Source organism: Jaculus jaculus, chromosome 9 (assembly GCF_020740685.1).
Source record: "Jaculus jaculus isolate mJacJac1 chromosome 9, mJacJac1.mat.Y.cur, whole genome shotgun sequence".
NCBI classification, from domain to species: Eukaryota; Metazoa; Chordata; class Mammalia; order Rodentia; family Dipodidae; genus Jaculus; species Jaculus jaculus.
Genome location: NC_059110.1, coordinates 95,750,536 through 95,764,647, shown reverse-complemented (window position 1 = coordinate 95,764,647; position 14,112 = coordinate 95,750,536). Strand labels below are relative to the sequence as shown.

Here is a 14,112-nt window from a genome sequence, read left to right as displayed (position 1 = left end):
CACCCCGTGTGTGTATGTCTGCATGTGCACTGTCATGTCAAGTTCATATTCTCCCTTCCTCCCTCCCCGTGTGTGTGTCTGCGTGTGCGCTGTCATGTCAAGTTCATTTTCTCCCTCCTCCCTCCCCGTGTGTGTGTCTGCATGTGCGCTGTCATGTCAAGTTCATTTTCTCTCTCCCTCCCCGTGTGTGTATGTCTGCGTGTGCGCTGTCATGTCAAGTTCATTTTCTCCCTCCCACCCTCCCGTGTGTGTATGTCTGCGTGTGCACTGTCATGTCAAGTTCATATTCTCCCTTCCTCCTTCCCCGTGTGTGTGTGTCTGCGTGGTGCGCTGTCATGTCAAGTTCATTTTCTCCCTCCTCCCGCCCCGTGTGTGTGTCTGCGTGTGCGCTGTCATGTCAAGTTCATTTTCTCTCTCCTCTCTCCCCGTGTGTGTGTGTCTGCGTGTGCGCTGTCATGTCAAGTTCATTTTCTCCCTCCTCCCTCCCCATGTGTGTGTATGTCTGCGTGTGCGCTGTCATGTCAAGTTCATTTTCTCCCTCCTCCCTCCCCGTGTGTGTATGTCTGCGTGTGCGCTGTCATGTCAAGTTCATTTTCTCCCTCCTCCCTCCCCGTGTGTGTGTCTGCGTGTGCGCTGCCATGTCAAGTTCATTTTCTCCCTCCCTCCCTCCCCGTGTGTGTATGTCTGCATGTGCGCTGTCATGTCAAGTTCATTTTCTCCCTCCTCCCTCCCCGTGTGTGTGTCTGCGTGTGCGCTGCCATGTCAAGTTCATTTTCTCCCTCCCTCCCTCCCCGTGTGTGTATGTCTGCGTGTGCGCTGTCATGTCAAGTTCATTTTCTCCCTCCTCCCTCCCCGTGTGTGTGTCTGCGTGTGCGCTGTCATGTCAAGTTCATTTTCTCCCTCCCTCTCTCCCCGTGTGTGTATGTCTGCGTGTGCACTGTCATGTCAAGTTCATTTTCTCTCTCCTCCCTCCCCGTGTGTGAGTGTCTGCGTGTGCGCTGTCATGTCAAGTTCATTTTCTCCCTCCTCCCTCCCCGTGTGTGTATGTCTGCGTGTGCACTGTCATGTCAAGTTCATTTTCTCCCTCCTCCCTTCCCGTGTGTGTATGTCTGCGTGTGCGCTGTCATGTCAAGTTCATTTTCTCCCTCCCTCCCTCCCCGTGTGTGTATGTCTGCGTGTGCACTGTCATGTCAAGTTCATTTTCTCCCTCCTCCCTCCCCGTGTGTGTGTCTGCGTGTGCACTGTCATGTCAAGTTCATTTTCTCTCTCCTCCCTCCCCGTGTGTGTATGTCTGCGTGTGCACTGTCATGTCAAGTTCATTTTCTCCCTCCTCCCTCCCCGTGTGTGTATGTCTGCGTGTGCACTGTCATGTCAAGTTCATTTTCTCCCTCCCTCCCTCCCCGTGTGTGTATGTCTGCGTGTGCACTGTCATGTCAAGTTCATTTTCTCCCTCCCTCCCTCCCCGTGTGTGTATGTCTGAGTGTGCACTGTCATGTCAAGTTCATTTTCTCCCTCCTCCCTCCCCGTGTGTGTGTGTCTGCGTGTGCGCTGTCATGTCAAGTTCATTTTCTCCCTCCCTCCCTCCCTCCCCGTGTGTGTATGTCTGCGTGTGCGCTGTCATGTCAAGTTCATTTTCTCCTTCCCTCCCTCCCCCTGTGTGTATGTCTGCGTGTGCACTGTCATGTCAAGTTCATTTTCTCCCTCCCTCCCTCCCCGTGTGTGTGTGTCTGCGTGTGCACTGTCATGTCAAGTTCATTTTCTCCCTCCTCCCTCCCCGTGTGTGAGTGTCTGCGTGTGCACTGTCATGTCAAGTTCATTTTCTCCCTCCTCCCTGCCCGTGTGTGAGTGTCTGCGTGTGCACTGTCATGTCAAGTTCATTTTCTCCCTCCTCCCTGCCCGTGTGTGTATGTCTGCGTGTGCGCTGTCATGTCAAGTTCATTTTCTCCCTCCTCCCTCCCCGTGTGTGTGTCTGCGTGTGCGCTGTCATGTCAAGTTCATTTTCTCCCTCCCTCCCTCCCCGTGTGTGTATGTCTGCGTGTGCGCTGTCATGTCAAGTTCATTTTCTCCCTCCTCCCTCCCCGTGTGTGTGTCTGCGTGTGCGCTGTCATGTCAAGTTCATTTTCTCCCTCCTCCCTCCCCGTGTGTGTGTGTCTGCGTGTGCACTGTCATGTCAAGTTCATTTTCTCTCTCCTCCCTCCCCGTGTGTGTATGTCTGCGTGTGCGCTGTCATGTCAAGTTCATTTTCTCTCTCCTCCCTCCCCGTGTGTGTATGTCTGCGTGTGCGCTGTCATGTCAAGTTCATTTTCTCCCTCCCTCCCTCCCCGTGTGTGTATGTCTGCGTGTGCGCTGTCATGTCAAGTTCATTTTCTCCCTCCTCCCTCCCCGTGTGTGTGTCTGCGTGTGCGCTGTCATGTCAAGTTCATTTTCTCCCTCCCTCCCTCCCCGTGTGTGTGTGTCTGCGTGTGCACTGTCATGTCAAGTTCATTTTCTCTCTCCTCCCTCCCCGTGTGTGTATGTCTGCGTGTGCGCTGTCATGTCAAGTTCATTTTCTCTCTCCCTCCCCGTGTGTGTATGTCTGCGTGTGCGCTGTCATGTCAAGTTCATTTTCTCCCTCCTCCCTCCCCGTGTGTGTGTCTGCGTGCGCGGTGTCATGTCAAGTTCATTTTCTCCCTCCTCCCTCCCCGTGTGTGTGTCTGCGTGTGCGCTGTCATGTCAAGTTCATTTTCTCCCTCCCTCCCTCCCCGTGTGTGTATGTCTGCGTGTGCGCTGTCATGTCAAGTTCATTTTCTCCCTCCTCCCTCCCCGTGTGTGTGTCTGCGTGTGCGCTGTCATGTCAAGTTCATTTTCTCCCTCCCTCCCTCCCCGTGTGTGTTGTCTGCGTGTGCACTGTCATGTCAAGTTCATTTTCTCTCTCCTCCCTCCCCGTGTGTGTATGTCTGCGTGTGCGCTGTCATGTCAAGTTCATTTTCTCCCTCCTCCCTCCCCGTGTGTGTGTCTGCGTGTGCGCTGTCATGTCAAGTTCATTTTCTCCCTCCCTCCCTCCCCGTGTGTGTATGTCTGCGTGTGCGCTGTCATGTCAAGTTCATTTTCTCCCTCCTCCCTCCCCGTGTGTGTGTCTGCGTGTGCGCTGTCATGTCAAGTTCATTTTCTCCCTCCCTCCCTCCCCGTGTGTGTGTGTCTGCGTGTGCACTGTCATGTCAAGTTCATTTTCTCTCTCCTCCCTCCCCGTGTGTGTATGTCTGCGTGTGCACTGTCATGTCAAGTTCATTTTCTCCCTCCCTCCCTCCTCGTGTGTGTGTGTCTGCGTGTGCACTGTCATGTCAAGTTCATTTTCTCTCTCCTCCCTCCCCGTGTGTGTATGTCTGCGTGTGCGCTGTCATGTCAAGTTCATTTTCTCCCTCCTCCCTCCCCGTGTGTGTATGTCTGCGTGTGCACTGTCATGTCAAGTTCATTTTCTCTCTCCTCTCTCCCCGTGTGTATGTCTGCGTGTGCGCTGTCATGTCAAGTTCATTTTCTCCCTCCTCCCTCCCCGTGTGTGTGTCTGCGTGTGCGCTGTCATGTCAAGTTCATTTTCTCCCTCCCTCCCTCCTCGTGTGTGTGTGTCTGCGTGTGCGCTGTCATGTCAAGTTCATTTTCTCTCTCCTCCCTCCTCCCTCCCCGTGTGGGTGTGTCTGCGTGTGCACTGTCATGTCAAGTTCATTTTCTCCCTCCCTCCCTCCTCGTGTGTGTGTGTCTGCGTGTGCGCTGCCATGTCAAGTTCATTTTCTCTCTCCTCCCCCCCCGTGTGTGTATGTCTGCGTGTGCGCTGCCATGTCAAGTTCATTTTCTCTCTCCTCCCTCCCCGTGTGTGTATGTCTGCGTGTGCACTGTCATGTCAAGTTCATTTTCTCCCTCCCACCCTCCCCGTGTGTGTATGTCTGCATGTGCACTGTCATGTCAAGTTCATATTCTCCCTTCCTCCTTCCCCGTGTGTGTGTGTCTGCGTGTGCGCTGTCATGTCAAGTTCATTTTCTCCCTCCTCCCTCCCCGTGTGTGTGTCTGCATGTGCGCTGTCATGTCAAGTTCATTTTCTCTCTCCCTCCCCGTGTGTGTATGTCTGCGTGTGCGCTGTCATGTCAAGTTCATTTTCTCCCTCCTCCCTCCCGTGTGTGTATGTCTGCGTGTGCACTGTCATGTCAAGTTCATATTCTCCCTTCCTCCTTCCCCGTGTGTGTGTGTCTGCGTGTGCGCTGTCATGTCAAGTTCATTTTCTCCCTCCTCCCGCCCCGTGTGTGTGTCTGCGTGTGCGCTGTCATGTCAAGTTCATTTTCTCTCTCCTCTCTCCCCGTGTGTGTGTGTCTGCGTGTGCGCTGTCATGTCAAGTTCATTTTCTCCCTCCTCCCTCCCCATGTGTGTGTATGTCTGCGTGTGCGCTGTCATGTCAAGTTCATTTTCTCCCTCCTCCCTCCCCGTGTGTGTATGTCTGCGTGTGCGCTGTCATGTCAAGTTCATTTTCTCCCTCCTCCCTCCCCGTGTGTGTATGTCTGCGTGTGCGCTGTCATGTCAAGTTCATTTTCTCCCTCCCTCCCTCCCCGTGTGTGTATGTCTGCGTGTGCGCTGTCATGTCAAGTTCATTTTCTCCCTCCCTCCCTCCCCGTGTGTGTATGTCTGTGTGTGCACTGTCATGTCAAGTGCATTTTATCTTTCACTCTCCTTCCCTCCCTCCCTCAATGTGTGTGTGTTTGGAAACAGGGTCTGACGTGGAACTCACTTTGTAACCAAGGATGATCTTAAATGTCTTATCACTTGGTTCTACCTCCCTAGAGCTGGGATACAGGCATGAACCACTGTACCAAGCTGTATTGTATTATTGTGTTATACTTCTAGCCATTTTCAGAGTGATTGTTTTTCTCTTTTCTTTTCTTTTTTTGGGGGTGGGTGTGGATTTCAAAGCAGGGTCTCACTCTAGCACAGCCTGACCTGGAATTCACTATGTATTTCTCAGGGTGGCCTCAAACTCACTGTGATCCTCCTACTTCTGCCTCCCAAGTGCTGGGATTAAAGGCGTGCACCATCACACCTGGCAAAGTTTATTCAGAAGCAAAAGTAAAAACACAGCATGACCTTACTACCTTTAAAGAGGGCCACTTTTACCTCCCAGTATATGATAGCAGGGATAACATGTCTATGCCTTCATTTTTATTTTATTTTTATTAGACATGGACATATTTAGTATGTAAACAACACATGTTGGTACCGTCCTTTTCCTCCTCCCTGCCCCTTTTTGAAGAGGCCTTCCTCGTTGGGGATGTAGGTCAACCCTTGGGGATTGTGGGTCATGCACTATGGGGGGAAGGGGGGACGAGGAGAGGCAATGTCTCTGTGCAAAATGTCCCAACCTGTGACCCTAACAATCCTTCTGCCCCCTCTTCTGCAAAATCCCCTGAGCCATGCTGGGAGCATTTTAAATCTACTTCAGTGATGGGCTCTTAGGAGCCTCTGGATCTGGTTTGGTAGGTGTTGGGTAAGATTCACTAAGAAAGCAGCACTCTTGCTCATTTCCCTAATTCCTCTGTGGTTTCACTGGGGTCAGGTTGTCTTCACTTTTTTAAGAGCTCATTCAGTGCAAAAGTCTGAGCTCCCATCCCCCACACTGCTTTCTACATCATGAAGAGTTCCCAGGGATGAACTACTGTCTCAACTAGTCAAGGGAAACCCCATCAAGAAAAGATTATTCTAGCCTCTCCAAATACTATCTGTCAAGAGGAAGATTAAACACCTGTAAGTTATTCAGAGATAAACACAACTTGTCTTTGAAACCATTCTAAGTACTACCTCTAATTATACTAAAACAAGTGGGCAGTTAAATCACCCTGAGTCCCACCAAAGGAATGTGCTCAATCCAGTCAACACCCCTAATGTCAGCCAGCTCAAGCTTCTTGTTAAAGCTACGGCTTCCTTTCTGTCTTCTATTCTGTCAACCAAGAGCACACTCAGAGTAAAATGGATTCTTTTCTTAATATGAGAAAATGTTACACTTATAAAATCTGCCTCTAATCATAATCTACCTAGACATACTTAAATATTACAATGGTGGATCCTTTAAAAAAAAAAAAAAAACATGGTTCACCTGGTAAGACCCTTTGATACTAAGCATAAGGGTCTAAGATCACCTAAGTTAAATCCCATAAAAATCAAAGACTGAGGAGGCAGAAGTAGGAGAATCACCTGAGTTTGAGGCCACTCTGAGACTACATAGAGAATTCCAGAATTCCACGTCAGCCTGAGCTACAAAAACTGGCCACAAACGGCTAAAACCCCAGCTGTGTCGGGAATGGAAAATGACTGGAGCTCGCTGGTCAGCCAGTCTGAGTGAAAACATAGCTCTGGTTCAGCAAATGACTCCAACTCAAAGAAACAACTGGGAAGAGCAACAGGGGAAGTCACTGGACATTTTACCCTGGCCTCTGCATGAGACACATGTACCTGCACAAACATGTGCATACATCACACAGAAACATGAGCTAAAGGCAAAGGAGCCTGGAGGGTATGCCTCAGTGGGACAGCACTTGCCTAACACGAATAAGGCTCTGGTTTTTGCACCCCCACACACTGAAGGCCAAAAAAAAAAAACAGTGAAAGAGCCGCAGGGTGGTGGCTCACACCTTTAATCCTAGCACTCTGGAGGCAGAGGTAGGAGGATCACTGTGAGTTCCAGGCCACCCTGAGACTACATAATGAATTCCAGGTCAGCCTGAGCTAGAGTGAGACCCTACCTCAAACCCCCCGCAACCGCCACCAAAAAAAAAAAAAAAAAAATGGTGAAAGGGAAAGCATCCTACTAATTCCATGACAAAAAAGCATATTCTACCCACACCCACCCCCAACAAAAAAAAAAAAAACTCCAATCCTAAATATGAAATGTGGTAACTGTATGATCAGAACAAAGAATCAAGCTTTGAAAGTGAATTATGAATCAGTTTTTTGGTATGTGTGAATGTGTATGTTTATGATATATATGAAAGTGTGGCCATGTCAGAGGTATGGAGATATCAGTCTCACCTTCCACCTTGGTTCAGACAAGGTATCTTACTGTACACCACTTCTTATGCCAGATTTAGCTGGCCTGTGAGCTTCTGAGGGACTCTCCTGACTCTACCTCTCATGTAACCATGGGCACACTGGGATTACAAATGCTTTCACTAAGGAATCCAACTTCACGTGGGTTCTGGGAATAGTGACTCAGGTATTTATACTTTTTTTTTTTTTTTTTTTTTTTTTTTTTGAGGTAGGGTCTCACTCTAGCCCAGGCTGACCTGGAATTCACTATGTAGTCTCAGGGTGGCCTTGAACTCACGGCGACCCTCCTACCTCTACCTCCCGAGTGCTGGGATTAAAGACATACACCACCACGCCCGACTACAGGTATTTATACTTGAACAGTAAGCACTTTATCCACTGAGGCATCTCTCCAGTCCCAGAAATAATAAACAATTTCCAAATTAAAATGTTAAAAGAACTATGAATGAACTATATCTGTTAAGTAATAATCTTTAATGCCATTTAGGTCAAATTCTGTTCTAGTACCATATGGCCATATTTCGCTTATGAATCTTTTCTTTTTTTTTTTTTTTTTTTTTTTTTTTTGAGGTAGGGTTTCACTCTAGCCCAGGCTGACCTGGAATTCACTCTGTATTCTCAGGATGGCCTCAAACTCACGGCAATCCTTGACTTTTGCCTCCCGAATGCTGGGATTAAAGGCAATGCACCACCACACCCGGCTAGGCATCTTTTTTTTTTTTTTAATTTATTTGAGAGTGACAGAGAGAGAAAGAGGCAGAGGGCCAGAGAGAGAGAATGGGCATATAAGGACTTCCAACCACTGCATACAAACCCCAGACGCGTGCGCCCCCTTGTACATCTGGCTACTTGGGTCCTGGGGAATCGAGCCTTGAACTGGGGTCCTTAGGCTTCATAGGCAAACACTTAATCGCTAAGCCACCTCTCCAGCCCCTGGGCATCTTTTTTTTTTAAAGATACAGAGAATATGCATTCCAGGGCCTCCAGCCACTGCGAATGAACTCCAAACACATGCGCCACCTTGTACATCTGGCTTACGTGGGTCCTGGGGAATAAAACCTGGATCCTTAGGCTTTCCAGGCAAGCACCTTAACCACTGAGCCCTCTCTCCAGCACTGCTTATGAATCTTTTAAAATAAAACTGTATTACTCAGAAGAACAACAACATAGGGAGGAAAAACTGGGTGCATATACCTTTAAACAAGTTGGGGAAATGCATTTATATTCAAGGTACAATTTCAAATTTTGTTGGCCTAGAGACTCTACAATAAAAGAACTCACAGAAGTTGACCAGTCTAATGGAAAGTTATTTAGACTCTTGAGACCCTAACAATGTATGGAAGGAACAGCAGATTCCAAGAAGCGCCCGGGCTGCAAAGCGCAGCTTCCAGAGTCCACCGTGTGCATACTCACAGGGATGCTCCAGACCTGCATTCCGTCACTGTAGCCGATCATGACCAGCAGCGGAGGCTCACTGCCTGTGCTGTGCACTTCGTGAAACTCCAGATTCCTTGATGTGTCTGCATTCACATTAACACAAAAGTACACTTTAGAAGACAGCATCAATCAGGGAAACCACACTTCTTTATGACTATGGTTGTGATTAGGCTATACCAACTTAAAAACACAATGAGAGGCTACTGTGGGGGCAATCACCTATGTGGTGGCTTGAATCAGATCTCCCCCATAAATTCATGAGTTTTGAATGCTTGGTTCCCAACTGGCAATTTGGGACTTGGAGCCTTGCTGGAGGGGTGTTTTTAGTGGTGAGTTTAGGGGCGTTATTACCAGCCTCCCCTTGCTAGAGCACGGTCACTCTGTTGCTGCTGTTGTCCACCTCATGTTGGAAAGGAGGTCGTGTCCAGCCTCTACTCTACCATCCTTTGCCTGCCATTATGAAAATTCCTCTTGAGACTGTAAGCCAAAATAAATCCTTTCCTCCATGAGCCTCTTTTGGTTGGCAGCTTTGTGCCAGCAATGCAAAGGTAGCTGCTTCAACCTGTAATCCCAGCCCTTGAGAGACTGAGGCAGGAATGTCACTGCGGGTTTCAGGCCAGTCTAGAATATGTAATGAGTTCCAGGCCAATCTGGCCTACCAAGTGATACCGCATCTCAGAAATAACGATTTGCTTTTTATTTTTTCCTCAGTACTGGGGATTGAACCCTCTTAAGTGCAAAGCAAGTATGCTATGGTAAAGCTGTACTGGAAACACAGTCCACACTGCCCAGGGTAGCCTTGAACACAGCGTGATCCCTCTATGTCACTGAGGTCTAGGATTATGGCTGAGTGGGAGAACACCTGCCTAGCATGTGTAAAAGGCAAAACCCAAGTTTCAAACCCTATTACTGCCTGAGGGGGAGGGAGAGAAAGGAAGGATATTCATAGATAGCAACATTGTTTGTAAATAGCCAACAGAGGGAAGGAAACAACCCAAATGTTCATTATAGGATAAAGATGGAATACCAAACTCAGTACAGAAAAAGAATGAATTATTATTACACACTATAGCGTATGGATAGTAAGAGAAGCCAGATACATGAGACTATGCCAGGTATGGTGGTGCACACCTTTAATCCCAGCACTCGGGAGGCAGAGGTAGGAGGATCGCCATTAGTCTGACGCCACCCTGGGACTACATAGTGAATTCCAGGTCAGCCTAGGCTAGAGTGAGATGCTACCTCGAAAAAATGAGACTATAAAGTATTTTATATAAAATTAAAAATCAGGCTGGAGCGATGGCTTAGCGATTAAGTACTTCCCTGTGAAGGCTAAGGACCCTGGTTCAAGGCTCAATTCCCCAGGCCCCACGTTAGCCAGATGTACAAGGGGGCGCATGCATCTGGAGTTCATTTGCAGTGGCTGGAAGCCCTGGCGTGCCCATTCTCTCTGTATCTATCTGCCTCTTTCTCTATCACTTTCAAATAAATAAATAAAAATAAAAACAAAAAAATTTAAAAATTACTACCATTTAGGTAACAATACTCTTTCTTTTCTTAAATATTTATTTATTTATTTATGAGAGAGAGAGAAAGAGAGAAATAGGTGTACCAAGGCCTCCAGCCACTGCAAATGAACTCCAGATGCATGTGCCACCTTGTGCATCTTGCTTACATGGACACTGGGGAATTGAACCTGGGACCTTTGGCTTTGTAGGCAAGCACCTTAACCACTAAGCCATATCTCCAGCCCAAAACTCTATTTCTTAGATTTTTTTTTTTTCTTTTTTGGCTGGATGTGGTGGCTCACACCTTTAATTCCACGAATTGGCAGAGGTAGGAAGATCACTATGAGTTCAAGACCAACCTGGAGCTATAAGGATGAACTGTAGGTTGCAGTGGAGACCCCAGAAGATGCCAGGATTAAGGAGCTAAGCCAAGGAGAGCTGCTAGCCTGGGATGGATTATCCCCCAGGCTGTAAGCAGCCCAGCTGGAAGGGCAGAACTGGAGCTCCAGAGACTTCATCACTGGTTGAAGAAGACAGACTTGGAGCTTTTTTTTTTTTAATATTTTGTTTATTCATTTATTTAGGGAGAGAGAGAAAGAAAGATACAGACCGTGAGTATGAGCACACCAGGGCCTCCTGCCACTGTAAACGGACTCCAGACGCATGCGCCACCTTGTGCATCTGGCTTACATGGGTCCTGGAGAATCGAACCTGAGTCCTTTGGCTTTGCAGGCAAGTGCCTTAGCCACTAAGCCATCTCTCCAGTCCCCAGACTTGGAGCTTTGAAACCTGCTGTTTGCCCAGTTTGTTTTAAATCTTACATTGGTGCAATCTTACCTTGTAATAATATCTTTTGCAATGTGAATATTTATTCTTGGCCACTGTAGTTTTTTTGGTTTTACAGGTCACTCTTAAGAGACCTGGACTATGTTTGAATGTTTGAAAAGTGTTGGGACTGATAAAAACTTTGGGCACTGTTAAAGCTAAACTAAATGCATTGCATTTTACATCATGGATGGTCTTCAGTATATAGGGGCGAGGGGTGGAATGAGATAGTTGGAATTAGGTGTTCCCCATAAACTCATGCATGCTGAATGCTAGATCCCCAGCTGATGGCAACCTGAGAAGTGGAGTCTTGCTGGAGGAGATATGCTGTTGGGGGCAGGTTTATGGGTGTGACAGCCAGGTTCACCTTGCTAGACTCCAGCTCGGTCTCCTGCTGCTGTTGTCTACCTGATGTTGGCAAGGAAGCGATGTGCAGTCATGCCATCTTTTCTCTGCCATCACAGTTTCCCCTTGAGAATGTAAGCCAAAATAAATATTTTCCTCCCATAAACTGCTTTTTGTTTTTACGTGGGGGGCGGGTGTTTTCTTTTGTTTTCCTGAGGAAGGGTCTCACTCTAGCCCAGGCTGACCTGGAATTCACTCTCTATTCTCTGGGTGGCCTCAAACTCACACTGATCCTCCTACCTCTGCCTCCGTAGTGCTGGGATAAAGGCGTGTGCCACCACACCTGGCTCAATAAACTGCTTTGGATGAGTGACTAGTCTCAGAAATGAGAAGGTGACTACAACAATAGTCTAAACCCATCTGTACAGCAGGACCTTGTTTTTTAAAAAAATATATATATTTAGTTATTTACAAGTAGAGAGAGAGAATGGGCATGCAAGGGCTTCTAGCCACTGCATAGGCTCCAGATGCATGTGAAATTCTGTGCAACTGGCTTTACAGAAGCATTGAGGAATGAAACTTGGATTCTTAGTCTTTACAGGCAAATGTCTGAACCACCAAGCCATCTCTCCAGCCCATGGGCTTTGTTTGTGGTCATTGTTGTTAGTGTTTCTATTCATAACACCAACATATCAGACCCAGGTAAAGTCTCTCACTAAAGCAAACAAAATTATTATCTGAGTTTTACCCTACCTTTAAGTCAAGAGATAATAGACAAATTTCCCAAACAAGGTATCATGATAATAATATGCTCTCTGCAAAAGATTTAATGGTGCAGAGTGTGGAGGAGTTCTTAGGAAGCTGAGGTGGGAAGATGGTAAATCCAAGAGCAGCCTTGGCTACACAATCAAGTTTCAAAAGCAGCCAGTGTTACAATTCTTTACTGGGAAAAAAAATCAAAAGTAGCCAGCATGATGGCACATGCCTTTAAACCCAGCACTCTACCTCAAAACAAACAAACAACAACAACAAAAAAGCAACTTCAAGTAACCTATCAGGTGTTTTCTCTATTATTGTTTCACTGTTCCCACCTTATAAGGAAAGTAACCTTGAAGCCAGGAGTGGCACACTCCTTTAATCCTAGCACTTGGGAGGCAGAGGTAGGAAGATCACTATGATTTCAAGGCCAGCCTAAGACTACAGGGTGAGTTCTAGGTCAGTCTGGGCTAGAGTGAGACCCTATCTTAGGGAAAATAAAAGGAAAAGAAATGGGCTGAATAGATGGCTTAGCAATTAGAGGCACTTTTTTTTAAGGCCTGAAAGCCTGAGTTCAATTTCCCAGTACCCACACAGTGCCAAATGCATGGAGTAGCACATGTGTCTGGAGATCATTTACAGTGGCAAGAGGCTCTGGCATGCACAGTCTTTCTTTTTTCTTGCAAATAAATAAGTAAAAATATTTTTTAAGTAACTTTGCCAGGCATGGTGATAGATGCCTTTAATCCCAGCACTTGGGAGGCCAAGGTAGGAGGATCACTGTGAGTTTGAGGCCACCCTGAGAATACACAGTGGATTCCAGGTCAACCTGGGCTAAAGCAAGACCCTACCACAAAAAACCAAAATAATAACAATAATAAGAATAATAAATAAATAAATAATCTAAGCTTTGGGGAGTTGAGGGCTGAAGATGTAGCTCAATTGGTATGTACTTACCTCCCAATTCACAAAGCCCTGGGTTTGATCTCCTGCTCTGGGCATGGTAAAGGCATGCTTGTAACTGAATTACACTGGGGACGTGAATGCAGGAGGATCAGAAGTTCAAAGTCATCCTTGGCTACATAATGAGTGTCAGGCCAGCCTGGAGTACCTAAGACCCCCTTCTCAAAAGTAAACAAATGTTATTACCATGGGATATTTTTTATAATCATGGAAAATGTTAATAAAAATTGTGAAAAGAAAAAAAAAAGTAAATAAATGTCAATCATGGTGGCAGACACCTTTAACCAAGCACCCTAAACCCCAACCCTAGGAGGATTGCTGTGAGATCAAGGCCACCCTGAGACCACACAGTGAATTCCAGGTCAGCCTGGGCTACAGCAAGACCCTACCTTGAAAAACTAAAAAAAAAAAAAAAAACCTAAAATAAACTAAAAACTAAAAGTTAATAAAGGGGCTAGGGCAATGGCTCAGCAACTAAAGGCTCTTGCTTGCAAGCGTGATGATCCAAGTTTTGCTTCCTCAGTACCCATATAAAGCCAGAGACAAAGTGGTTCACATATCTCTAATTCCAACAATCCTATGGTAATGGAAGGCAGAGCCAGGAGAAACTGAGGTTCATGAGCCAACTAGAATGGCATACTCACACTGGCAAAAAATAAAGAGGAGGACCCTGTGTCTCAAATAAGTGGAAGGACAAACTCCAAAACACCCTGAAGTTGTCCTTAGATCACACATGCACTATGGCACACATGTCCTCACACACACATTACAATAATAAAAAATTAAATATATTTATACGGCTGGAGGGATGGCTCAGAGATTAACAGTGCTTCCTTCTCAAGTATGAGGACCTAATGGGGCCTGAGACTACCTGAGATTCCCCAGCACCCATGTAAAGAGCTGGTTGCAGCCACACATGCCCATGACCCCAGTCCTATGTGAAGTAGAAACCAAATATACTCTGGGGTCTAAAAAAATGGAAAGCTCTGGAATCATTAGGAGATTCCATCTGGGCTGGAGAGATAGCTTAGTGGTTAAAGCACATTCCTGCAAAGCCTAAGGATGCAGGTTTGATTCTCCAGGTCCCACATAAGCCAGATGTACAAGGTGGCACCTACGTCTGGAGCTCATTTGCAGTGGCTGGAGGCCCTGACACGCTCTATTCATATTCTCTCTCTCCCTCTCTCTCTCCCTCCCTCCCCCCCTCCTCCTCCTCCTC

At 47.0% G+C, this 14,112-nt stretch overlaps 1 protein-coding gene across 5 annotated transcripts in view; it reads right to left on the bottom strand.

Annotated features, from left to right (window-relative positions):
• The window catches only part of Bcas3 (BCAS3 microtubule associated cell migration factor), a 664,126-nt gene that overhangs the window by 615,897 nt on the left and 34,117 nt on the right, over positions 1-14,112 (bottom strand). For all 5 annotated transcript variants that reach the window (XM_004664529.2, XM_004664531.2, XM_045159845.1 and 2 more), the window contains one exon: positions 8,473-8,579. In XM_004664529.2, the coding sequence (XP_004664586.1) occupies positions 8,473-8,579 (107 nt within the window). The remainder of the gene's footprint in view (positions 1-8,472; positions 8,580-14,112) is intronic.